This window comes from Hemitrygon akajei, unplaced genomic scaffold (genome assembly GCF_048418815.1).
Source record: "Hemitrygon akajei unplaced genomic scaffold, sHemAka1.3 Scf000036, whole genome shotgun sequence".
Classification (NCBI taxonomy): domain Eukaryota; kingdom Metazoa; phylum Chordata; class Chondrichthyes; order Myliobatiformes; family Dasyatidae; genus Hemitrygon; species Hemitrygon akajei.
The window spans coordinates 7,787,248-7,814,957 of NW_027331922.1; the positions used below are offsets into that span (position 1 = coordinate 7,787,248).

Genomic DNA, 27,710 nt, shown 5'->3' on the forward strand with positions numbered 1-27,710 from the left:
AAACTGCCTTCACTGTTTACCACATCACCGAAGTTGGCGTTGTCTTCATGCTTAACCGCATCTTAAATATTCTGCTATAAATGGTCGGTATAGTTGACAAAATCTCTGGTCTCACCACCGACCCCAACGGTGATCACCGGTCCTGACGGGCTTCCGGTCTAAGAACAAATGCAACATTAAACCTTGACTCCTATCGCCGAGAGAACAATATATCGTTACTTGGTGTTTTTTATTGGCCGCTCAATAGTATTAGGATTATCGCGGAGCAGACAGGGAAACAGATCCTGAAAAGATGTAATAATAACAGAGTTTAAGTGATGAGAGATTTTAATTTCCCAAACATCGATTGGCATCTCGTTAGAGCAAAGGGTTTAGATGGGGTGCAGCTTGTTAGGTGTGTTCAGGAAGGTTTCTTGACACAACATGGAGATAAGTCTAGGGAGGAGAGGCTGTAGTTGATCTTGGTATTGGGAATTGAACCAGTCCAGGTGTCAGATCTCTCAGACGGAGAGCATTATGGTGGTGATGACTATAATTCTATCTCCTTTACAATAGCATTGGAGAGGGATAGCAACAGGCGAGTTAGAAAACATTTTAATTGGAGTAAGTGTTATGATGAGCCTCTCAGTGCTGAAATTGGAAACAGATGTTCTCAGAGAAATGCAAGATATGTGGAAATTTTTCAGGTGATATCTGTGTGGATTTCTGCTTAGGTCCGTTCCAATTAGACGAGGATGTTATGGTAGGGTCCAGGAAACGTGGATTACAAACGCTGTAATAAATCTAGTCAAGAAGAAATAAAAGTTTACAAAAGTTTCAGAGAGCTATGTAATGTTAGAGATCTAGAGGGATTATAAGGCTAATAGGAGGAGCTGAAATATTACCTCGCAGCTCCTGAATTCAATTTCACGGTAGATGAAGGCCAATACACCGTACCGCCTTCGTAACCATAGAGTCAAAACAGCGCATCTGCTTTGAGCGTCGTTAGGAATCGGACCCCAAGATACCTCTGATCCTCCATAATTCCAACAGTCTTACCATTAATACTCTTTACGGCTATCATATCAGACTTACCAAAATGAACCACTAACACCATCAGGGTGAAATCCATCTGCCACTTCTCAGCACAGTTTTGCATCCTATCAATATCCCGCGGTAACCACTGGCAGCCTCCCACACTGTCCATAACTCCTCCAACCTTCGTGTCATCAGCAAACTTGTCTTTCCTGTTCACCATGTCTACTAACCTGCCCTCATGAAACGTCCTGGTTCCTCACTAAAATATAAACTGTGCGTTCTAGAGAGAGCTGAGCCCAGTTCCGAAACCAGCTTCCGCTCCATGAACTCGTTCTACATACACTGCTGATTCTGTAAAGCAGCCAGTATCATCAAAAAACCACCTCCACCCACCCCGAACATTCGCTCTTCTCCTCCCACCCATCAGAGTTGCCGGAACATGTACCTACTTTAGAAATTACATCGGATTACACATAGCCCTCTATTTTTCTGAGCACCATGTACATTTCCAGAAGTCTCATAAAAATACCCTACCGATTCCGCCTTCACCATCGTCGTCGGCATCCCATTCCACACACTCACCACTCTCTGTGTAAAACACTTACCGCGGAAAACTCCTCTGTACCTACTTCCAAGCACCTTAGAAATATGCCCTCTCCTGCTAGCATTTCAGCCCTGAGGGAAAAAAAAGCCTCTGCCTTTCACAAGATCAATGCCTCTAATTATCTTACACACATCTATCAGGCCACCTCTCGTCCTCCGTCGCTCTAAGGAAAAGACCAAATTCACTCATTTTTTTTCTCGTAAGGCACGCTCCCTAAACTAGGCAGCATCCTTGTAATCTTCTCTGCACTTTTTCTATAGTTACCACATACTTCATGGAGTGATGGGACCTGAACCGAGCACAGTACACGTTACAGGGCATGTTCCAGGATCCAGCCTTTGTTAGTATTGTTAACCATATAAAAATTACAACACGGAAGCAAGCCATCTCGGCCATTCTAGTCGGTTCCGAACACTTACTCTCACCTAGTCCCACTGGCCCGCACTCAGACCATAACCGTCCATTCCTTTCCTGTCCATATACCTATCCAATTTTATTTCAAATGACAATACTGAACCTGCTTCTTCCACTTCTACTGGAAGCTCATTCCACACAGCTACCACTCTCTGAGTAATTAAATTCCTCCTCATGCTTCCCTTAAACTTTTGCCCCCTAAGTCACAATTCATGTCCTCTTGTTTGTATCTCCCCTACTCTCAATGGAAAAAAGCCTATGCACGTCAACTCTATCTATCCCTCTCATAATGTTAAATACATATCAACTCCCCCCTTAACCTTCTACGCTCCAAAGAATAAAGACCTAACTTGATCAGCCTTTCCCTGTTACTTAGGTGCTGAAACCCTCTCGCCTTCCATTGTAGCCTGGGGTACATCTTATCCGGTCCCGGCGACTTATCCAACTTGCTGATTTCCAATAGCCCAAACACATCCGCTTTCTTAATATCTACATGCTCAAGCTTCTCAGTCTGCAGCAAGTCCTCACCAGTGTGACCAGTATCCTGTTCCGTGGTGAATACTGAAGCAAAGTATTCATTAACTACCTCTGTTATTTCCTGCGTTTCCATACACATTTCTCCACTGTCTAAGTTGATACATCCTATTCTTTCTGGTCTTATCCATTTGCTCTTCGTATGAATGCTTTGGAATGCCTTGGGGTTTTGCCCCCAAAGGCATTCGCATGGCCCTTCTGGCTATTCTAATTTCCCTCTAAATCTCTATCCTGTTAATCTACTAGATCTCTGAAATTAACCAGCTCTCTGAAAAGTTTGTAAACTTCACTTCTTCATAGAGTTTCGCCACTCTGATTATTTCAGAACGAGACTACTAGAAACTTTGGAAACAATATGAAGAGATGAAGAGGACCCGGTGCCAGTATCGACTAAAAGTTTTCTGTTGCATTCTGCCAGATAAACAGTCTAAAGAATACTTACACACGCAACACAATTAGAGGCAACGAGACAAACCGAGAGAGAGAGAGAGAGAGAGAGAGAGAGAGAGAGAGAGAGAGAGAGAGAGAGAGAGAGAGAGAGAGAGAGAGAGAGAGAGAGAGAACGGACAGAGTATATCTCCCTCCAAACCGACCCATCACACACTCTCTCAGAATGAATTTCCCTCCACACCGTCCCATCGCAGACTCGCAGGATCAGACACAGAGTGAAGCTTCCCACCACACCATCCCATCACACACTCCCGGCGTCAGACACAGAGTGAATCTCCCTCCACACAGACCCATCACACACACACGGGGTCAGACACAGAGAGAATAACCTTCCCACAACGTCCCATCACACACTCCCGGGGTCAGACATAGAGTGAATCTCCGTCCACACCGTCCCATCACACAAACACGGGGTCACGCACAGAGAGAATGACCCTCCACAACGTCCCATCACACACTCCCGGGGTCAGACAAAGAGGTGAATCTCCATCCGCACCGTCCCATCACACAGTCACGGGTCAGACACAGTGTGAATCTCCCTACAAACTGTCCCATCTCCCAATCCCGGTGTAAGAAACAATTTGAAACTCCATCCACACCGTCCCGTCACACACTAACGGGATCAGACACAGAGTGAATCTCACTCCACACCGTCCCATCACACACACCCGGGGTCAGACACAGAATGAATTTCCGTACACCCCGTCACATCACACACTCCCGGGGCAGATACAGAGTGAATTTCCCTCCACACCGTCCGATCGCAGACTCCCAGGATCAGACACAGAGTGAAGCTTCCACCACACCATCCCATCACACACACCCAGCGTCAGACACAGAGAGAATCACCCTCCACAACGACCCATCACACACTCCCGGGGTCAGACAAAGCGTGAATCTCCATCCGCACCGTCCCATCACACAGTCACGGGTCAGACACAGTGTGAATCTCTCTCCACACAGTCCCTTCACACTCTCCCGGGGTCAGCCACAGTGTGAATCTCCCTACAAACCGTCCCATCACACAATCCCGGTGTAAGAAACAATTTGAAACTCCATCCACACAGTCCCGTCACACACTTCCGGGGTCAGACAAAGTGTAAATCTCACTCCACACCGTCCCATCACGCACACCCGGGGTCAGACACAGAGATAATCACACTCCACAACGTCCCATCACACACTCCCGGGGTCAGACATAGAGTGAATCTCCGTCCACACCGTCCCATCACACACACACGGGGTCAGGCACAGAGAGAATCACCCTCCACAACGTCCCATCACACACTCCCGGGGTCAGACAAAGCGGTGAATCTCCATCCGCACCGTCCCATCACACAGTCACGGGTCAGACACAGTGTGAATCTCTCTCCACACAGTCCCTTCACACTCTCCCGGGGTCAGCCACAGTGTGAATCTCCCTACAAAACCGTCCCCATCACACAATCCCGGTGTAAGAAACAATTTGAAACTCCATCCACACCGTCCCGTCACACACTCCCGGGGTCAGACACAGAGATAATCACACTCCACAACTTCCCATCACACACTCCCGGGCTAGACAAAGAGTGAATCTCCATCCGCACCGTCCCGTCACATACTCCCGTGGTCAGACACAGAGTGAATCTCCGTCCACACCGTCCCATCACACACTCACGGGATCAGACACAGAGTGAAACTCCCTCCACACCGACCGATCACACACTCACGGGTCAGACACAGAGTGATTCTCTCTCAACACAGTCGCATCACACACTCTCGGGGTCAGACAAAGAATGAATTTCCGTATACACCGTCCCATCGCACACTCCAGGGGTCAGATACAGAGTGAATGTCCCTCCATTTCGTCCCAACACACAATCCCGGGGTCAGAAACAGTGTTAAACTCCATCCATACTGTCCCATCACACACTCCCGTGGTCAGAAACAGAGTGAAGCTCCCTTCACAGCTTCCCTTCACACACTCCCTTCACAAAGTGAATCTCCGTCCACACCGTCCCATCACACACTCCCGGGGTCAGACACAAAGTGAATCTCCGTCCACACCGTCCCATAACACACTCCCGGTGTCAGACACAGAGTGTAGCTCCCTCCACACCGTCCCATCACACACTCCCGGGGTCAAACACAGAGTGAATCTCCCTATACATCGTCTCATCACACACCTCCCGGGGTCAGCCACAGAGTGAATCTCCCTCCACACCGTCCCATCACACACTCCCGGAGTTACACTGTCCAATCACAGAATCCCATCTGCTGTGATGTATCAATTTTGGGGAGTATACGGGAGAGATTATGTCTAGTATTACACCTCGCACCTTCCATTGGTTGCAGAGGAGATCTACAAGGATATTGCCTGTATTACAGGGAGTATGAGGGAGAGATCATGTCTGGTATTGCACCTCCACCCTTCCACTGGATATCTATCACCAGGATCTGAGCCTCTGTACAGCTCTGTATGCACAGGCCGGTCGTGTGGTTCCACACCACTTGCTTCAGTATCTGCAATCTTAACACCCTTTCCCTCCACTCTTCTCTCCTCCTCTTCCTTGCTCTATTCGCACACAGCATCCGGTCACACACACACATACCATCTCTGAGAGGCACATTCACTTCGAGACTACGGGAACGCCGCGAGACTAGGCATTGGTGAGTGGGGGGAACGGAGCACGGAGAGTGTTGCGCACTTTTTCTGACTCGAGCAGAGAGTGCTGCGATGGTGCGCGAGCGACGTTACATCTCAGACCCCGTGAGTGCGTTGTTATAATATGCAGGGAGCTTCGCTGGCTATCTGACTCTGGAACTGTGTGGTGGGACGGTTTGGAGGAAGCTTCACTCTCTGGCTTACACCGGGATTGTGTGACAGGACAGTGTGCAGGGAACCTCGCTCTGTTTCTGACCAAGGGAGTGTGTGATCGGACGATGTGGCGAGAGCTGCCATCTGTGTTGGACCCTGAGAGTGTGTGATGGGACGGTGTGCAAGAAGTTTCACATTGTGTCTGACCCCGGGAGTGATTGTTCGGACGAACCAGGGGTTATTGTTCTGTCTATCTGCCTCTGTCTCTGTCTCTTTTTCCCGTTCACTCTACACATTCACCCACACTCTCTGTCAGCCCTCAACTCTCTATCTCTCTCGCAGACTCTCCCTCGCTCACCGGTCTAAAATTTATTGTGCTATCATTACTCACTTTCTTGAATAAAGGAACAACATCCGTAACCCTCTACTCCCGTCCTCACAGATGATTAAAAGATCATTGCCAGAGGCAAACCGCTCCATCGCGGTTGGAAAGAGAGAGAGAGTGAGAGAAGGAGAGAGAGAGAGAGAGTCAAGTGCTCCGACCCCGGGATAGTGTGATGGGACGGCGTGGAGGGAGATTCACTCTGTGTCTGACCCCGGGAGTGTGTGATGTGACGGTGTGGAGGGAGATTCACTCTGTGTCTGACCCCGGGACTGTGTGATGGGACGGGGGTGGAGGGAGATTCACTCTGTGTCTGACCCCGGGAGTGTGTGATGGGACGGCGTGGAGGGAGATTCACTCTGTCTCACCCCGGGAGTGTGTGATGGGACGGTGTGGAGGGAGACTCACGCTGTGTCTGACCCCGGGAGTGAGTGCTGGGACGGTGTGGAGGGAGATTCACTCTGTGTCTGACCGCGGGAGTGTGTGCTGGGACGGTGTGGAGGGAGATTCACTCTGTGTCTGACCCCGGGAGTGTGTGATGGGACGGTGTGGAGGGAGATTCACTCTGTGTCTGTCCCCGGGAGTGTGTGATGGGACGGCGTGGAGGGAGATTCACTCTGTGTCTGACCCCGGGACTGTGTGATGGGACGGGTGTGGAGGGAGATTCACTCTGTGTCTAACCCCGGGTGTGTGTGATGGGACGATGTGGAGGGAGATTCACGCTGTGTCTGACCCCGGGAGTGTGTGATGGGACGGTGTGGAGGGAGATTCCCTCTGTGTCTGACCCCGGTCATGTTTGGTTCGGACGTTTCAGGGGTTATTGTTCTGACTATCTCGCTTTCTTTCTCGTTCACTCTACGCCCACACACACTTTCTGTCTAACCCCCTCTATGTCTCTTGATCCCTCTCCCTCTCTCTCTTTCTACGCGAACTATCTGCTCTTTTGCTCTGCCGCCTCTATTTCACACAATCTCTCTACCCCCTCTCACATTCTGTACATTCCCTACGCCCCTCTCCGTCTGCGAGATACACTCAATCCGCTAAAAGTTCCCCATCTACGTCGGGCCCCCACTTGATCCTTCCCCCCACTCTGTGTCACAGGCAATTATGGGGAGTATGAGGGAGAGATGACGTCTAGTATTACACCTCGCCCTTCCACTGGATATCTATCACCAGGATCTGAGCCTCTGCAGAGCTCTGTATGCACAGGCCGGTCGTGTGGTTCCACACCACTTGCTTCAGTATCTGCAATCTTAACACCCTTTCTCTCGCCTCTTCTCTCCTCCCCTTCCTTGCTCTTCTCGCACACAGCATCCGGTCACACACACACACACATTCACTTCTAGACTACATGAACGCTGAAAGGCTGAGCATTGGTGAGTGCAGAGAATGGAGGAGGGCGAGGGTGGCGCACTTTTTCTGACTCCATTAGAGTGTGCTGCGATGTAGTGGGAGTTACTTCACATGTCTGACCCCGGGAGTGTAATGGGATAATATTTAGGGAGCTTCACTGGTTATCTGACCCGGGAACTGTTTGGTAGGACGGTTTGGAGGAAGCTTCACTCCCTGTCTGACAGCGGGATTTTGTGATGGGACGGTGCGGAGGGAGATTCACTCTGTGTCTCACCCCGGGAGTGTGTGATAGGACGGTGTGGAGGGAGATTCACTCTGTGCCTGACCCCGGGAGTGTGTGATGGGACGGTGTGGAGGGTGATTCACTCTGTGTCTGACCCGGGTAGTGTGTGATGGGACGGTGTGGAGGGAACTTCACTCTTTGTCTGACATCTGCAGTGTTTGTTCGGGTGGTCCAGGGGTTATTGTTCTGTTTCTCTGTCTCACTCTACGTCCACACACACACACTCTCTGTCTACCCGCAACTTTCTGTGTCTCTAGCTCCCGCTCCCTCTTTCCCTTTCTACGCGGAGTTTCCTCTCTTTTTCTCTGCTGCCTCTATTTCACACACTCTCTCTAACCCCTCTCTAAGTTTCCGCCGCCCCTCTCCATTTCAGTGATAGACTCCATCCTCTAAACGCATCCCATCTACATCGCCCCCCGCCTCTCCCTACTCTCCCTCGAATCTGTGTCATAGGCAATTCTGGGGAATATGAGGGAGAGATGACGTCCAACATTACACTTCGCTCCTTTCACTGGATATCTATCAGCAGGATCGGAGTCTGTTTACAGCTCAGTATGCACAGGCCGGTCGTGTGGCTTCACACCACTTGCATCAGTATCTGCAATCTTAACACCCTTCCGCTCGCCTCTTCTCTCCACAGCATCCGGTCACACGCACACATACCATCTCTGAGAGGCACATTCACTTCGAGATGTACAAACAAGCTGGATGAACTTAGCAGGTCGGGCAGCATCTGTTGATGCGAGCAGTCAAGATTTTGGGGCGAGACCCTTGTTCACTCCCAAGTATACACTCGCAAGTGTCCTGTCATTTACTTTGTTCTCTGCATTGGAGTTTGTCCTTTCAAAGTGTACAACATCACACTTCTCTGGGTTGAACTGCATCTGCCACATCTCAGCCGACTTCTGCATCCTAACAATGTCTCTCTGCAATCTTCGACAATACTCCACACTATCCATAACACCACCAACCTTTGTGTCGTCTGCAAACTTGCCAACCAACCCTTCTACCCCCAAATCCAGGACGTTAATTAACATCACGAAAAGTAGAGGTCACAGAACCGGTCTTTGAGGGACACCTCTAGTCACAACCGTCCAGTCCTAATGTACTCCCTCCACCACGACCCTCTGCTTTCTGCAGGCAAGCCATTACTGAATGCGACTGGCCAAACTTCCCTAGATTCCATACCTTCTGAATTTTGAATAAGCCTACCGTGTGGTACCGTGTCAAATGCCTTACTAAAATCCTTGTAGATAACATCCGCTGAAATACCCTCAAAAGTCCGGCTTGCTTGCTGACTGTTCCTGATCAGACCATGATTCTCTAAATGCCCATGGATTAATTCTCTAAGAATCTTTTCCAACAGCTTTCCCACCACAGACGTAAGGCTCACTGGTCTTTAATTACCCGGTCTATCCCTAATACCTTTCTTGAACAAAGGGACAACATTCGCCTCCCTCCAGTCCTCCGGTTGCATTCCGGTAGAGAACGAGGACATAAAGATCCTAGCCAGAGGCTCAGCAATCTCTTCCCTCGCCTCGTGGTGAAGCCTGGGAAATATTCCGTCAGGCCCCGGAGACTTATCCGTCCTAACGTATTTTAACAACTCCAACACATCTTCTCCCTTAATATCAACATGCTCCAGAACATCATCTTCACTCATATTGTCCTCACCGTCATCAAGTCCCCTCCCTTTGGTGAATACCGTAGAGAAGGACCTCGCTCACTTCCACAGCCTCCAGGCACTACATCCCACGTTTATCTCTAATCGGCCCTACTTTAACTTCTGTCATCCTTTTCTTCTTCACATAATTGAAGAATGTCTTGGGGATTTTCTTTACTCTGCTCGCCAAGGCCTTCTCATTCCACCTTCTTGCTCTCCTCTGCCCCTTCGTAAGCTTCTTTCTTGCTACCTTGTATTCCTCAATAGACTCATCTGATTCTGACTTCATAAACCTCACGTATGTTGTCTTCTTCGATCTGACTAGATATCTCTCCTGACCTGTAACCCATGGTTAATTCACCCGACCATTCTTTATCTTCCTCACCGGGAGAAATATATCTCTAACTTCCTGCAAGAGATCCTTAAACATCGACCACATGTCCATAGTACACTTCACTGTAAAAACATCATCCCAATTCACACCCACAAGTTCTAGCCTTATAGCCTCATAATTTTCCCTACCCCAATTAAAATTATTCCTGTCCTCTCTGATTCTGTGCTTCTCCGTTTTAATGTTAAAGGCTACGAGCAATGATCGCTTCCCCCAGATGCTCACCCTCTGAGAGATCTATGACCTGACCGGATTCGTTACGTGATACTAGATCTAGTACGGCATTCCCCCCTTGTCGGCCTGTCAAAGTACTGTTACAGGAATCCGTCCTGGACACAGATAACAAACTCTGGCCCGCCTAATCCATTGCAACTACTCAGGTGCCAATCAATATCAGGGAAGTTAAAGTCACCCATGATAACAAAGCTGTTATTTTTACACCTTTCCAAAATCTGCCTCCACTCTGCTCCTCGGTATCTCTACTGCTACCAGGAGACCTATAGAATCCCCCCAGTACAGTAACTGCTCCCTTCCTGTTCCTGACTTTCACCAATACTGACTCAAAAGAGGATCCTGCGACATTACCCACTCTTTCTGTAGCTATAATAGTATCCCTGACCAGTAATCCCTCCCTCCTCCCCTTTTCCCCCCTCTCTATCCCTTTTAATCACTGAAAACCAGGAATATTGAAAATCCTTTCATGCCCTGGTGCCAGCCAAGTCTCGGTCATGGCCACTACATCATAATTCCATGTATGTATCCAAGCTCTCAGTTCATCACATTTGTTCCTGATGCTTCTTGCATTGAAGTACACACACTTTAGCCCTTCTACCTTACTGTCTTTATACCCTTTATTCTGCTGCTCTTTTCTCAAAACCTCCAGATATGTTAGATCTGGCTTTACTCCATGTTTTTTTCCACTGCTCCATCGCTCCGTGTCCCATTCACCTTGCAATATAGTTTAAACCCTCCCGAACCATGCCAGAAAACCTATCTGCAAGGATATAGCTCCAATTCGAGTTCAGGTGCAACCCATCCAATCTGTACAGGTCCCACCCTCCCCAGAAGAGATGCCAAGGAACCAAAAATCTAAAACCCTGCCCCTTGCCCCAACTCCTAATCCACACACTCATCTGCCATCTCCTCCTATTCTTACCACCACTATCACGAAGCACTGGCAGCAATCCTGAGAACGCCACCCTTGAGGTCCTGTTCTTCAGCCTTTTGCCTAGTTCCCGAAACTAACACGTCTAGATCTCATCCCTCTTCCTGCCTAGGTCGTTGGTCCCAACATGTATCATGTCTTCGATTTGTTTTACCTTTCGTATCAGGATGTCGTGCACCTGGTCAGAGACATCCCGGACCCTGGCACACGAGAATCAGCAAAGCATGCCGGTGTCCTTCTCACCTCCACAAAATCTCCTGTCTGCTCCCCTGACTATAGAGTCTCCAATGACGACAGCTCTCCTCTTCTTCCTTCCACTCTTCTGCACCACAGGGTCAGACTTAGTGCCGGAGGCCCTGCCACTGTGTCTCACCCCTGGTCGGGCGCCCTCGCCAGCAGTATCCACGAGGGTATATTTTTCCTCAGGGGAATGGCTACAGGGGTGCTCTGCACTATTTGTCTACTCACCGTCGCTTTCTGTCCTCTGACTGCCACTCAACGACCTGCTTCCCGCAACCTAGGTGTGACTACCTCCCTGTAGCTCTCCTCAATGACTGCCTTATTCTCCCTCATGCGTCGAAGGTCATCCAGCTGTTGCTCCAGATTCCTGACGCGGTCTTCCATATCGGCCAGCCGCAAGCACTTCTGGCAGATGTGACTCTGAGGGAGAGGGGAGATCCTCCAATACTGACACATCTCATATGAGAGGCACATCGCCGTCTCAGGAGACATTGTAAAGCCTAACTGGCAGCAAGCTCGTCTTCATCTTTTCTCGGTAAAACTTCTCGGGTCAGAGACTCAAATCTCCACTCCTTCACTGCCCTACTGACTCACTGGCCGCTCCGCTTAAGCAACCCCTCTATTTATTTCCAAACCATAGAACATTACAACACAGAAAAAGACCTTTCGGCATTCTTGGCCGTGCCGAACCATTTTACTGTCTAGTCCCACTGAGCTGCACCTATACCCTATCCCTCCATACCCCTCTCATCCATGGACCTGTCCAAGTTTTTTCTTAAATGTTAAAAGTCTGTCCGCATTTACCACTTCATCTGGCAGCTCATTCCACACTCCCACCACTCTCTGTGTGAAACCCCCCCCCCACCTAATATTCCCTTTAAACATTTCCCCCTTCAACCTTAACCCATGTCTTCTGTTTGTTTTTGTTCTCCCCTAGCCTCAGTGGAAACAACCTGCTTGCATTCTCTTTAACTACACCTATCATAATTGCACAGAGCTCTATCAAATTTCCCCTCATTCTTCTACGCTCCAGCGAATAAAGTCCTAAACTATTCAACTTTTCACTGTAACCCAGTTTCTCAAGGCTTGGCAACATCGTATTAAAACTTCTCCGCACTTTCTCCACTTTATTAATATTCTTCCTGTAATTCGGTGACCAAAACCGCACACAGTACTCCAAATCGGGCCTCACCAGTGCCCTATGCAACCTCCCCATAACATTCAAACTCTTACACTCAGTATTTTGATTTATAAAGGCCAATGTACCAAAAGCTCTCTTTACGACCCTGCGCACCTGTGAAGCCACTTTTATGGAATTTAGTTTCTGTATTCCCAGGTCCCTCTGTTCTACTACACTCCTCAGTGCCCTATCATTTACCTTGTATGTTCTACCTTGTTTTTTTTTTTCCTTCCAAAGTGCCATACCTCACACGTGTCTATAATAAACTCAATCTGCCATCTTTCAGCCCATTTTTTCAGCTGGTCCAAATCCCTCTGCAAGCTTAGAAAACCCTTCCTCTCTGTCCACTACACCTCCAATCTTTCTATCATCAGCAAATTTGCTGATCCAATTTGCCGCATCATCATCCAGATCATTGATATAGATGGCAAATTACAATGGACCCAGCACTGATCCCTGTGGCACACCACTTGTCACAGGCCTCCACTCAGAGAATCAATCCTCCACTACCACTCTCTGACTTCTCCTATTGAGCCAATGTCTAATCGAATTTACTGCCTCACCATGTATACCTCGCGAGTGAATCGTCCTAACTAACCTCCCCTGCGGGACCCTGTCGAAGGCCTTACTGAAGTCCATGTTGACAACATCAACTGCCTTTCGTTCATCCACTTTCTTATAACCTCCTGGAAAAACTCCAATAGATTTGTTAAACATGATGTACCACGCACTAAGACGTTTGACTGTCCCTAATAAGTACCTGTCTATCTAGATAATTGTAGATCCTACCAATTAGTACTCCTTCCAATACTTTACCGACAACCGACGTCAAACTTACCAGCCTATTATTTCCCTGGTTACTTTTAGGGCCTTCTTTAAACAATGGAACAAGAAGAGCTATCCTCCAATCATCCGGCACCTCACCCGCAGACACAGACATTTTAATTATATTTGCAGGGCCCCTGCAATTTCAACACTAGTCTCCTTCAACGTCCGGGGAAATACCCTGTCAGGTTCTGGGGCTTTATCTGCTCTGATTTGCCTCGATAACAAGCAGCTCCACCTCTTCAATCTGTAAAGGTTCAATGACCACATTACTTGTTTGCCTTATTGCCATTGACTCCATTCCAGTTTCCTTAGTAAATACAGATGCAAAAAAAAACATTTAATATCTCTCCTATTTCTTTTGTTTCCATACATAGCCGACTACTCTGATCTTCAAAAGGACAAATTTTATCCCTTGCTATCCTTTTGCTCTTAATATACTTGTAGAAACTCTTTGGATTATCCTTCAACTTGACTGCCAAAGCTACCTCATGTCTTCTTTTAGCTCTGCTAAATTCGTACTTATTTTTTTTCTCACTTTTATAGTCTCGGGTAACTTCCTCCCTGTTTCCTATACTTGTCAAACATCTTTCTCTTCTTCTTTATGAGTTCCAATATCCCTAATGGACCAAGTGTCCATATTCTTATTCATGTTTCCTTTAATCCTGGCTCGAACATACAAGCTCTGTATTCTCAATAATTCTCCTTGGAAGGCCTCCCACCTACAAACGACATTCTTTCCAGAGAGCAACCTGTCCCAATCCACGCTTTTTACATTATTTTCTCCTGTCTTCAAATTAGGCTTTATTCAATTTTAGAAACTCAACCCGAGCGCCTGATCTATCTTTATCCATGATCAAGTTGAAACTAATATTGTTATGATCATTAGAACCAAAATGTACACGTACACCCACTTCCGTCACCTGTCATAACTCGTTTCCTTATTGGAGATCTAATATTGCAACCTCTCTAGTCGATACCTCTATATATTGATTCAGAAAACTTTCCTGAACATCTTTTACAAATTCCAACCTGTCTAGACTTTTAACAGTATGGGAGTCACAAACAATATGTGGAAAATTAAAATCTCCTGCTATCACAACTTTATGTTTACTGACGTTGTCTGCTGTCTCTCTACAGATTTGTCCTCGAATTCTCGCTGACTCTTGGTTGGTCTATAATACAACCCTATTGAGAGAGGGAGTGAGTGTAGCAGACGAAAGTAGGAGGGAGAGGGCAAAAGGAAAAGAGGAACGATGTGGCGCAAGAGAAGGGGGAGGGTTGGGAGGAGGAGGAAGGAAAAGAGGGATGGATAGAGGGCGACGGAGGGGGAAGGCGGCTAATGGGAATGAGAGAGATTCTGACAGACGGTTGGAAGTCCCGGGCTGAATGTTACAAATTTCCCAAACTCCACCTTCCACCCCCACGGCAAACCACGAAAAAGCGAAATGTAGGGGGATAATGCAGGGAACTGTGGTCTGTGGGCAAACGGTATATGGGCGGGTGGGGGGTATCTCCAGTCTGGGGTAATACGGGTGTCGGTGGTGGAGAGGAGAAAGAGAGAGCGGCAGACAAATGGGGGGAGTGAGTAGAGATAGTGGGGAAGAGTTGAGAGTGGGGGAAGGTGGGAGAGAAGGGAAGAGAAGAGTGGTGGAGGCAATGGGGTGAGAGAGAAGAGACAGAGAGGCAGACTGAGTGAGGGAGTTAGACAGAGAGATAGAAAGAGCGAGAGACAGAGAGAGGGAAACTGTGTGTGTGTGTGTGTGTGAGAGAGAGAGAGAGAGAGAGAGAGAGAGAGAGAGAGAGAGAGAGAGAGAGAGAGAGAGAGAGAGAGAGAGAGAGAGAGAGAGAGAGAGAGAGAGAGAGAGAGAGAGAGAGAGAGAGAGAGCCATGGAATAAAGAAGCGAGTAATGAGTGCGCAACTGGAAGGGAGGGACGAGGAAACAATGTGAAGGGCACGAGTGGAGGGATGCAGTTCACGTTAGTCGGTGGGAGGCGGAGCTCATTAACCTCGGTGGGGTTTGGTTGTTTGTCCTGGGGCCGTGGTTTCCTGCAGTCTGAAGCCCCGGCGATAAGCAGGTGTAGTGGGAACGTCCTTCGCGCAAACCAGGAACAAGCCGGGGGATGTAAATCTCCAGAACAACAGGGACTCTGTAAGAGGGAAACAAATCACTCCGACATTCTTTCCACAACCCTCCTTCTCTACCTCCCTCCTTCCATTCCTTTCGTCTCTCTTCCCATTCGACTACTCTCTCTCTCATCGTCTACCTAACTTTTCCCTCATCCTTCCCATTCTTGAACACTTTCTTCTCTGTAAAACGTTCTCTCTATTCCTAACCTCCTCTCCGCTCCTCTCATCCATCTCTCTCCTTCTCTTCCTCCCGTTTACAGGCCCCCACATTTCTCCCCCTCTCTCTCAAACGCCTCTCCCTCTATTTCGCTACCCATCTACTTGCGTTTTCTCATCACCATCGCTCTTATTTTCCCTTCCCTCTTACCTCTCTCCCATGATTTCCCTCTACCGTTCCACCCACTCAGTCCACTGTTACCCAATTCTCTCTCCGTCGACACGCTATCTCCCCCTCTCTCCCTCCCCCTCTTTCTCCCCACTCTTACTACTGCCACTCTTATCTCTGTGGGCCACCATCTCGCACACTCTCAATCCCTCTCCACGGCACCTCCCCACCACGTGCTCTCGATTACTCTCTATCAGCCGCTCAGCTCGTTTTTCTTGGTGTCTGTCGGACTCCCGTGTCAAAACAGGCTTCCTTTGACAACGGTTACTTCACCTTCCTGAGCTCAGAGTCACAGAGAATCCTCGACAGAATGGACGACAGCGAGACTTACGTGAATGTGAAATTCACAAAAACGGACACAGAGACTCCTTTCCGAGGTAAGTGGGGCAGAGAGATGGAGGGAGGGAGTTTCACTCTGTGTCTGACCCCGGGAGTGTGTGATGGGACGGTGTGGAGGGAGTTTCACTCTGTGTCTGACCCCGGGAGTGTGTGATGGGACGGTGTGGAGGGAGCCCTCAGAAATATATATTTTAATCCCCTCTTCTCCCTTCGCTCTGCTCTCCATCCTTTCACTCTGCACAAGCCTTATCACTTTCTCCCTTCTCTCTCCCTTTCCCTCTCACGTCATTCTTCTTTTTTTCCTCTCTTCTCCCTTCTATCCCTCTTTTCCCATCTCATCCAAACCCCACTCTCTTGTCCTCACTCTGCCCCTTCTCCCTCATCACCCACTCTCTTTCCCACTCTCCCGTCTTCCCATGCTGTTCTCTTTCTCTTGTTCCCCTCTAACGGCCCCTTCCCACTCTCTCCTTCCTTCAACCACACACATCTTCATTACTCCTCTCCCCTGCCCTCTCTCACGCTTTCCGTCCCTCTATTCCCTCTCTCCCACGCGCTCTCCCTTTCCTTCCCTCTTTCCCTGCTCCTTTGCATCCCTCGCGCCAATAAGCCATACGCCTTCTTAACCACAGAGTCAACCTGCGCAGCTGCTTTGAGCTCGGACCCCAAGATCCCTCTGATTCTCCACATCGCCAAGGGTCTTACCATTAATACGATATTCTGTCATCGTATTTGACCTATCAAAATGAACCACCTCACACTTAACTGGGTTGAACTCCACCTGCCGCTTCTCAGCCCGGTTTTGAATCATATCAATTCCCCGCTGTTATGTCTGACAGCCCTCCAACTATCCACAACACCCAAACATTGTGTCATCAGCAAACCTGCTAACCCATCCCTCCACATCTTCATCCAATTCACTTATTAAAGTCACGAAGAATAAGGGTCCCAGAACAGATCGCTGATGGACTCCACTGGTGACCGACTCCTATGCAGAATATGACCCATCTACAACCAGTCTTTGCCTTCTGTGGGCAAGCCAGTTATGGATCCACAAAGCAATATCCCCTTGGATCCCATTCCTCCTTACTTTCGCAGTAAGCGTTGCATGGGGTACCTTATAAAATGCTTTGCTGAAATCCATATACACCACATCAACTCCTCTTCCTTCGTCAATGTGTTTAGTCGCATCCCCACAAAAATTCAATCAGTCTCGTAAGGCACGATCTGCCCTTTACAAAGCCATGCTGGCAACTCCTAACCATATCATACCTCTCCAAATGTGCATAAATCCTGACTCTCAGGATCCTCTCCATCAACTTACTAACCGCTGAGGTGAGACTCACTGGACTATAATTTCCTGGGCTATCTCTTCTCCATTTCTTAAATAAAGGAACAACATCCACAACCCTCCAATCGTCCGGAACCTCTCACGTCTTCATTGATAATGCAAAGATCAGCACCAGAGCCACTGCAATCTCTTCCCTCGCCTCCTACAGTATCCTGGGGTATATTTCGTCTGGTACCGGCGACCTATCCGATTTGATGCTTTCCAAAAGCTCCATTACATCATCTTTTGTATCATCTACATGCTCAGGCTTTTAAACCTGCTGCAAGTAATCACTACAATCACTAAGATACTGAAGTACAGTATTCATTAAGTAACTCCTATTGTTTTATTAAATATTTATTGTGATCTTATGGTCGTATGGTCTCTCCACAGCTGCGCAAGAACGGGAGTCGAAAGTGAAGATCGAAAATAGACCGTACCGTCTGATCTGCTTACTCTGCCTAGTTACGTCCGCCCTCATCGTGATTGTGGCCGGTCTCTCGATCCATAGTGAGTGGAACGGTCTCCGGGTGGAGTCAGACCGTAAATAAAGAGAGTGGAATATGTTGAGATTGTAAAACGCAACTGTGAAACCAACACTTCTCATACCGTAACACCGATGGAAGAAGGCAGCATACATGAGGTATAGGAAACAAGGATCAGATGGGTCTATTGAGAAACATAGGGTAGCAAGAAAAGAGACGAAGATGGAGCTGTGGACAGAAAGAATGGAGCAAGAGAAGGCCTTGGTGAGGAGGGTAAAGGAAATACCCAAGGCATTCCTCAATTCCCGGACGTCCACATCTGCGCCAGGTGTGTCGAACTGCAGCTCCTGAGGGACCGAGTTAGGGAACTGGAGCTGCAGCTCGATGACCTTCGCCTGGTCAGGGAGAGTGAGGAGGTGATAGAGAGGAGTTACAGGCAGGTGGTCACTCCGAGGCCACGGGAGGCAGATAGGTGGGTCACGGTCAGGAAGGGGAAGGGGCAGGTACTAGAGAGTACCCCAGTGGCTGTACCCCTTGACAATAAGTACTCATGTTTGAGTACTGTTGGGGGGGACAGCCTACCTGGAGGAAGTGACAGTGGCCGGGCTTCCGGCACAGAGGACGGCCCTGTAGCTCAGAAGGGTAGGGATAGAAGAAAGAGGACCATAGTAATAGGGGACTCGATAGTCAGGGGTTCAGACAGGCGGTTCTGTAGAGGTGATCGGGAGTCCCGGATGGTAGTTTGCCTCCCTGGTGCCAGGGTCCGGGACGTTTCTGATCGCGTCCAAGATATTCTGAAGTGGGAGGGTGAGGAGCCAGAGGTCGTGGTACATGTAGGTACCAATGACATAGGTAGGAAAGGGGAAGAGGTCCTGAAACTAGAGTATAGGGAGTTAGGAAGGCAGTTAAGAAGAAGGACGGGTTACACTTGAATCCTGGGGGGACCAATATCCTAGCTGGGAGGTTTGCTAGGGCTACAGGGCAGACTTTAAGCTAGTAAGATGGGGGGGGGGGGCGGAAATCAATTTGAGGAAACTATGGGAGAGGAGGTTAGTTCACCAGTAGAGCAAGTAAGTAGACAGTGTGTGAGGGAGGAAGGGCAGGTGATGGAGAAGGGATGCGCTCAGCCCGAAGTTGTAGGGGAGAAGAAAGAAAAGGATAATAAATTTGAATGCATTGCTAGGGACGAAAAGAGAGGAGGAGGTGGAGAGTATCTTAAATGTATCTATTTTAATGCTAGGAGCATTGTAAGAAAGGTGGATGAGCTTAAAGCGTGGATTGATACCTGGAATTATGACGTTGTAGCTATTAGTGAAACATGGTTGCAGGAAGGGTGTGATTGGCAACTAAATATTCCTGGATTTAGTTGTTTCAGGTGTGATAGAGTAGGAGGGGCCAGAGGAGGAGGTGTAGCATTGCTTGTCCGAGAAAATCTTATGGCGGTGCTTTGGAAGGATAGATTACAGAGCTCCTCTAGGGAGGTTATTTGGGTGGAATTGAGGAATGGGAAAGGTGTAGTAACACTGATAGGAGTGTATTATAGGCCACCTAATGGGGAGCGTGAGTTGGAAGAGCAAATGTGTAAGGAGATAGCAGATATTTGTAGTAAACACAAGGTGGTGATTGTAGGAGATTTTAATTTTCCACACATAGATTGGGAAGCTCATTCTGTAAAAGGGCTGGATGGTTTAGAGTTTGTGAAATGTGTGCAGGATAGTTTTTTGCAACTATACATAGAAGTACCGACTAGAGATGGGACAGTGTTGGATCTTCTGTTAGGGAATGCGATAGGTCAGCTGACAGATGTATGTGTTGGGGAGCACTTCGGGTTCAGTGATCACAATAGCATTAGCTTCAATATAAATATGGAGAAGGACAGGACTGGACCTAGAGTTGAGATTTTTGATTGGAGAAAGGTTAACTTTGAGGAGATGCGCAGGGATTTAGAGAGAGTGGATTGGGTCAAGTTGTTTTATGGGAAGGATGTAATAGAGAAATGGAGGTCATTTAAGGGTGAAATTATGAGGGTACAGAATCTTTATGTTCCTGTTCGGTTAAAAGGAAAGGTTAAAGGTTTGAAAGCGCCATGGTTTTCAAGGGATATTAGAAACTTGGTTCGAAAAAAGAGGGATGTCTACAATAGATATAGGCAGCATGGAGTAAAGGAATTGCTCGAGGAATATAAAGAATGTAAAAGGAAACTTAAGAAAGAGATTAGAAAAGCTAAAAGAAGTTACGAGTTTGTTTTGGCAAATAAGGTGGAAGTAAATCCGAAAGGCTTCTACAGTTATATTAAAAGCAAGAGGATAGTGAGGGATAAAATTGGTCCCTTAGAGAATCAGGGTGGTGAGCTATGTGTGGAGCCGAGGGAGATGGGAGAGATTTTGAACGATTTATTCTCTTCGGTATTCACTAAGGAGAAGGATATTGAATGGTGTAAGGTGTGGGAAACAAGTAAGGAAGTTATGGAACCTATGACAATTAAAGAGGTGGAAGTACTGGCGCTTTTAAGAAATGTAAAAGTGGATAAATCTCCGGGTCCTGACCGGATATTCCCCAGGACCTTGAGGGAAGTTTGTGTAGAGATAGCAGGAGCTCTGACGGAGATCTTTCAGATGTCATTAGAAACGGGGATTGTGCCGGAGGATTGGCGTATTGCTCATGTGGTTCCATTGTTTAAAGAGTGTTCTAGAAGTAAGGCTGGCAATTATAGACCTGTCAGTTTGACATCAGTGGTGGGTAAATTAATGGAAAGTATTCTTAGAGATAGTATTTATAATTATCTGGATAGACAGGATCTGATTAGGAGTAGCCAGCATGGATTTGTGCGTGGAAGGTCATGTTTGACAAACCTTATTGAATTTTTTGAAGTAGTTACGAGGAATGTTGACGAGGGTAAGGCAGTGGATGTAGTCTTTATGGACTTCAGCAAGGCCTTTGACAAAGTTCCACATGGAAGGTTAGTTAAGAAGGTTCAGTCGTTAGGTATTAATGCTGGAGTAATAAAATGGATTCAACAGTGGCTAGATGGGAGATGCCAGAGAGTAGTGGTGGATAATTGTTTATCGGGATGGAGGCCGGTGACTAGCGGGGTGCCTCAGGGATCTGTATTGGGCCCAATGTTGTTTGTAATATACATAAATGATCTGGATGATGGGGTGTTAAATTGGATTAGTAAGTATGCTGATGATACTAAGGTAGGAGGTGTTGTGGATAATGAGGTGGGTTTTCAAAGCTTGCAGGGAGATTTATGCCGGTTAGAAGAATGGGCTGAACATTGCCAGATGGAGTTTAATGCTGCGAAGTGTGAGGTTCTACTTTTTGGCAGGAATAATCCAAATAGAACATACGGGGTAAATGGTAGGGCATTGATGAATGCAGTGGAACAGAGAGATCCAGGAATAACAGTGCATAGTTCCCTGAAGGTGGAGTCTCATGTAGATAGGGTGGTAAAGAAGGCTTTTGGAACGCTGGCCTTTATAAATCAGAGCATTGAGTGCAGAAGTTGGGATGTAATGTTAAAATTGTACACGGCATTGGTAAGGCCAAATTTGGAATATTCTGTACAGTTCTGGTCACCGAATTATAGGAAAGATATCAATAAATTAGAAAGAGTGCAGAGACGATTTACTAGGATGTTACCTGGGTTTCAGCACTTAAGTTACAGAGAAAGGTTGAACAAGTTAGGTCTCTATTCATTGGAGCGTAGAAGGTTGAGGGGGGATTTGATCGAGGTATTTAAAATGTTGAGAGGGGTAGATAGTTGACGTGAATAGGCTGTTTCCATTGAGAGTAGGGGAGATTCAAACGAGAGGACATGATTTGAGAGTTAGGGGGCAAAAGTTTAAGGGAAACACGAGGGGGTATTTCTTTACTCAGAGAGTGATAGCTGTGTGGAATGAGTTTCCTGTAGAAGTAGTAGAGGCCAGTTCAGTTGTGTCATTTAAGGTAAAATTGGGTAGGTATATGGACAGGAAAGGAGTGGAGGGTTATGGGCTGAGTGCGGGTAGGTGGGACTAGGTGAGATTAAGAGTTCGGCACGGACTAGGAGGGCCGGAATGGCCTGTTTCCGTGCTGTGATTGTTATATGGTTAATTTTGTGAAGAACTAAGCGATGACAGGAGTAAAGTCAGGACCGATTAGAGATAAAAGTGGGAAAATGTGCCTGGAGATTGTGGAAGTTAGCTAGATCCTCAAAATATACATCTCTTCGGTATTCACCAATGAGAAGGAACTTGATGACGGTGAGGACAATATGAGGGAGTTTGACATTCTGGAGCATGTTGATATTAGGGGAGAGAAGCTGTTGTAGTTGTTAAAATACATTACGACGGACCAATCCCCGGGGCCTGACGGAATAATCCCCAGGCTGCTTCACGAAGGGAGGGAAGAGATTGCTGAGCCTCTGGCTAGGATCGTTATGTCCTCGTTGTCTACGGGAATGTTAAGGGAGGATTGGAGAGAGGCGATTATTTTCCTCTTGTTAAAATAATTTAGTCGGGATAGTCCGAGTAATTTTAGCCCATTGAGCCTTACGTCTGTTTTGGGAAAGATTCTTAGAGATAGAATCTATGGGCATTTAGAGAATCATGGTCTGCACAGGAACAGTCAGCATGGCTTTGTGAATGGCAGATCGTGTCTAACAAGCCTGATTGGATTATTTGAGGAGGTGACCAGGCATATAGATGAGGATTGTGCAGTGGATGTGATATACATGGAATTTAGTAAGGCATTTGGCAAGGTTCCACGCGGTAGGCTTATTTAGAAAGTCAGAAGGCATGGAATCCAGGGAGGTTTGGCCAGGTGGATTCAGGAATTGGCTTGCCTACAGAAGACATATGGTTGTGGTGTAGGGAGTACATTCAGATTGGAGGGTTGTGACTAGTGGTGTCCCACAAGGATCTGTTCTGGGTCTTCTACGTTTCGTGATTTTTATAAATGACTTGGATGTGGGGGGAGAAGTGTGCATTGGCAAGTTTGAAGGCGCCACAGAGATTGGTGGTATTGTAGATAGTGTAGAGGATTATCGAAGATTGCAGAGAAACATTGATAAGATGCAGAAGTGGGCTGAAAAGTGGTAGATGGAGTTCAACCCGGAGAAGTGTGAGTTTGGAAGGACAAACTCCACGGCAGAGTACAAAGTAAATGGCAGGATACTTGGCAGTGCGGAGGAGCATAGGGATCTGGGGGTACATGTCCCCAGATCCCTGAAAGTTACCTCACAGGTAGATAGAGTAGTTAGGAAAGTTTTTGGGGTGTTAGCTTTCAAAAGTCGATGGATAAAGTTTAAGAGACGCGATGTAATGATGCAGCTCTATAAAACTCTAGTTAAGCCACACTTGGAGTGCTGTGTCCAGTTCTGATCTTCTCACTATAGGACAAGGTTCGACACGGTAGAGCTTATTTAGAAAGTCAGAAGGCATGAGATCCAGGGACGCTTGGCCAGATGGATTCAGAAGTGGCTTGCCTGGAGAAAGCAGAGTGCCGTGGCGGAGGGAGTACATTCGGATTGGAGTTCCGTGACTAGTGATGTATCACAAGGATCGGTTCTAGTACCTCTGCTTTTCGTGATTTTATTAACGACATGGATGTGGGGGTAGAAGGGTGGGTTGGAAAGTGTGGAGACGGCACAAAGGTTGGTGGTCTTTTGAATAGTGTTAAGGATTGTTGAAGATTGCAGAGAGACAATGATAAGATGCAATATTGCGCTGAGAAGTAGCAGATGGAATTCAACCCGGAGAAGTGTGAGTTGGTACACTTTGGAAGGACAAACTCCAAGGCAGAGTACAAAGTAAATGGCAGGATACTTGGATACTTGGTAGTGTGGAGGAGCAGAGGGATCTGGGGGTACATGTCCACAGATCCCTGAAAGTTGCCTCACAGGTAGATAGTGCAGTTAAGAACGCTTATTGTTGTTTGCTTTCATAAGTCGAGGAATAGAGTTTAAGAGTCGCGAGGTAATGATGCAGCTCCATAAAACTCTGGTGAGGCCACACCTGGAGTGCTGTGTCCAGTTCTGATCGCCTCACTATAGGAAGGTTGTGGAAGCATTAGAAAGGGTACAGAGGAGATTTACCAGGCTGTTGCCTGGTTTAGAGAGTATGGATTATGATCAGAGATGAAGGGAGCTAGGGCTTTACTCTTTGTTGGAGAGAAGGACGATGAGAAGAGACAAGATAGATGTATACAAGACATAAAGAGAAATAGAGTGGACAGCCAGCACCTCTTCCCCAGGGCACCACTGCTCAATACAAGAGGACATGGGGTTAAGGTAAGGGATGGTAAGGTTCAAGGGGGATATTAGAGGAAGTTATTTTACTCAGAAGGTGGTTGGTGCTCTTCCTGAGTCAGTGGTGGAGGCAGATACACGAGTGATATTTAATATTTAATAGCATACTAGACAGGTATATGGAGGGGTTTAAGGTGGTGGGTTACATGGGAGGCAGCTTTGAAGGGGTCGGCACAAAATTTTGGGCCGAAGGGCCATAAGTGTGCTGTACTATGCTATGTTCTATAACACGGATGCACCCCAAACCGTGATTAAAAAATACATTCTTTATCGTAACAGAATCAAGACTCTTGCTGACACAGACACGCCATTCACCATAACATCGACAATGCTGTTACAGTAGCACGGTCACGACCTTCACCGAGACACAGATACACTCCAGACCACGACACTGACCTGACCGTCGCTGTGACACAAACGATACTGACGCAGACCTCTATTGTAACGTCAACAAAACCTCAGCTTGACACATTCGACGCCTCTCACTGTGCCACTATCACCACCTTCACTGTGACACCCTTCACCGTGACACTGACACAACGTTCCCTGTGACCCGCTCGGTAGCGTGACGCTGACTCACGTGTCACTGCAAACGCTAAACATCCTTCACCATCTCTCTCAGTATCACAGATTCGTCAGTCTAAGGTCACCTGCGACCGAAGCTGTCATGAGATAAACTCAACCGTTGAATCCAAGGCTTCTCTGTTCAACTCTAATCTATCCGATCTTAACCGACTGCACAACGATCTCCGTCACCAGTTCACTGAGGTGGAAACGAAGTACAGATCTGTCAACGAAACCAAGGCTCAAATCTGTGAATTGTTGACCAGCAGAAGAGGTGAGGCATTATCCCCCTCTTTCACCCGCTCCTCATCACAGGGCAGGCATGGAGAGAGGAAGCGTCACTCTGTGCTTGGCATCGGAAGTGTGTGAAGAGATGGTGTGGAGGGTGATTAACTGTCTGTTTGACACAGTGAGTGTGTGATGGGGCTGCATGGAGGGAGTTTCCCTCTGTCACTGAATCCAGGAGAGTGTGATGGGACGTTGTGGATGTGAATTCACTCTGTGTCTGAACACGGGATTGTGAGACGTAACATTACAGCTTCACGGTATGTCTCACTCCGGGAATGTCTGGTGGGACAGTATGGATTCAGCTTCACTCTGTGTCTGATAGCGGGATTGTGTGATGGGACAGTGCCCAGAGAGATTCACCCAATGTCTGACGCTTGATATGTGTTATGGCACCGTGGCGAGATGGTTTCACTCTGAATCCGGGAGTGTGCGACTTTGATCCAGGGAGGGTATGATGCGATGGTGTGGAGGGGGATTCGCTCTGTGTCTCACACGGGGAGGGTGTGGAGGGAGCCTCACTCTGTGTCTGACCCCGGGAGAGTGTGATGGGACGGTATGGTAGGAGATTCACTCTGTGTCTGACCCCGGGAGTGTGTGATGGGACGGTGTAGAGGGAGTTTCACTCTGTGTCTGACCCCGGGAGTGTGTGATGGGACGGTGTGGAGGGAGATTCACTCTGTGTCTGACCCCAGGAGTGTGTGATGGGACGGTGTGGAGGGAGATTCACTCTGTGTCTGACCCCGGGAGTGTGTGATGGGACGGTGTGGAGGGAGATTCACTCTGTGTCTGACCCCTGGAGTGTGTGATGGGACGGTGTAGAGGGAGATTCACTCTGTGTCTGACCCCGGGAGTGTGTGATGGGACGGTGTGGAGGGAGATTCTCTCTGTGTCTGACCCCTGGAGTGTGTGATGGGACGGTGTGGAGGGAGATTCTCTCTGTGTCTGACCCCGGGAGTGTGTGATGGGACGGTGTGGAGGGAGATTCACTCTGTGTCTGACCCCTGGAGTGTGTGATGGGACAGTGTAGAGGGAGATTCACTCTGTGTCTGACCCCGGGAGTATGTGATGGGACGGTGTGGAGGGAGATTCCCTCCGTGTCTGACCCCTGGAGTGTGTGATGGGACGGTGTGGAGGGAGATTCACTCTGTGTCTGACCCCTGGAGTGTGTGATGTGAAGGTGTGTTGAAGCTCCGCTCTGGGTCTGACCCCGGGAGGGTGTGATGGGACCGTGTGGAGGGAGATTCACTCTGTGTCTGACCCCGGGAGTGTGTGATGGGACGGTGTGGAGGGAGATTCTCTCTGTGTCTGACCCCGGGAGTGTGTGATGGGACGGTGTGGAGGGAGATTCACTCTGTGTCTGACCCCTGGAGTGTGTGATGGGACAGTGTAGAGGGAGATTCACTCTGTGTCTGACCCCGGGAGTATGTGATGGGACGGTGTGGAGGGAGATTCCCTCCGTGTCTGACCCCTGGAGTGTGTGATGGGACGGTGTGGAGGGAGATTCACTCTGTGTCTGACCCCTGGAGTGTGTGATGTGACGGTGTGTTGAAGCTCCGCTCTGGGTCTGACCCCGGGAGGGTGTGATGGGACCGTGTGGAGGGAGATTCACTCTGTGTCTGACCCCGGGAGTGTGTGATGGGGCGATGTGGAGGGAGATTCACTCTGTGTCTGACCCCGGGATTGTGTGCTGGCACGTTGTGGAGGGAGATTCACTCTGTGTCTGACCCCGGGAGTGTGTGCTGGGACGTGCCGGTGCCGAAGCGCTTTATCTCTCTATCCCCCAACATCTCTCTCTAGGGATCCCTTTTCTATGTCTGTCTTCCGTTGGATGTAATGGACGGTACGCAGTGAGACTTACTGTTCCTTGTTCCTCATTTCCAGAACAAGGGTGTTACCAGGATTGGATCAGAAATGAAAACCGGTCTTATTTTATATCCACGGTTAACACTTCCTTCGATGAAGCGAAGCAGTATTGTTCGAACTCTTATTCTAAACTTCTTGAAATAAATTCAGCAGAAGAAGAGGTACGTCTCAGATCGATGGAAGATATATCTACACCAGAGGGAAGCTCCCTCCACACCGTTTGATCGCTCACTTCCGGGGTCAGACACAGAGTGAAGCTCCCTCCTTCTAATCCCAGCACACACTCCCGGTGCAGAAACTGAGTGAATCTCCTACACATGGTCCCTTCGCATATTTCCGGAGTCAGACACAGAGTGAATCTCCCTCCATACGGTCTCATCACACTCTCCCGGGGTCAGACGCAGAGTGAGGCTCCCTCCATACGGTCTCATCACACACGCCTGGGGTCAGACGCAGAGTGAGGCTCCCCTCACACCGTCCCATCACACACTCCCGGGGTCAGAATCAGAGTGAATCTCCCTCCACTCCGTGCCATCTTATTCTACTGTGGTGAGGCATGGAATTAAGCTCCCACAACACCATCCCTTCAAATCTCCTGGGGTCAGTCATTAAGGAACGCTCCTTAAATTTAGCTCGAATTCAATCGTTAATGATAGCGATTTAATTTCACAGAAATTTGTGGTGAAAGCTGTACGCGACCAAGGCATTTCATACTGGATTGGAAAATGCAAAGACGGGTGA

The 27,710-nt window shown here is 48.1% G+C and overlaps 1 protein-coding gene across 1 annotated transcript; it reads left to right on the forward strand.

Annotated features, from left to right (window-relative positions):
- The first annotated feature begins 5,735 nt into the window (after positions 1-5,735).
- LOC140720097 (uncharacterized) lies at positions 5,736-27,710 on the forward strand. Its single transcript, XM_073034994.1, has 6 exons — positions 5,736-5,768; positions 16,062-16,191; positions 17,874-17,990; positions 24,877-25,092; positions 26,988-27,130; positions 27,642-27,710. Exons 1-6 carry the CDS (start codon positions 5,736-5,738, stop codon positions 27,708-27,710), a joined length of 708 nt encoding a protein of 235 aa, XP_072891095.1.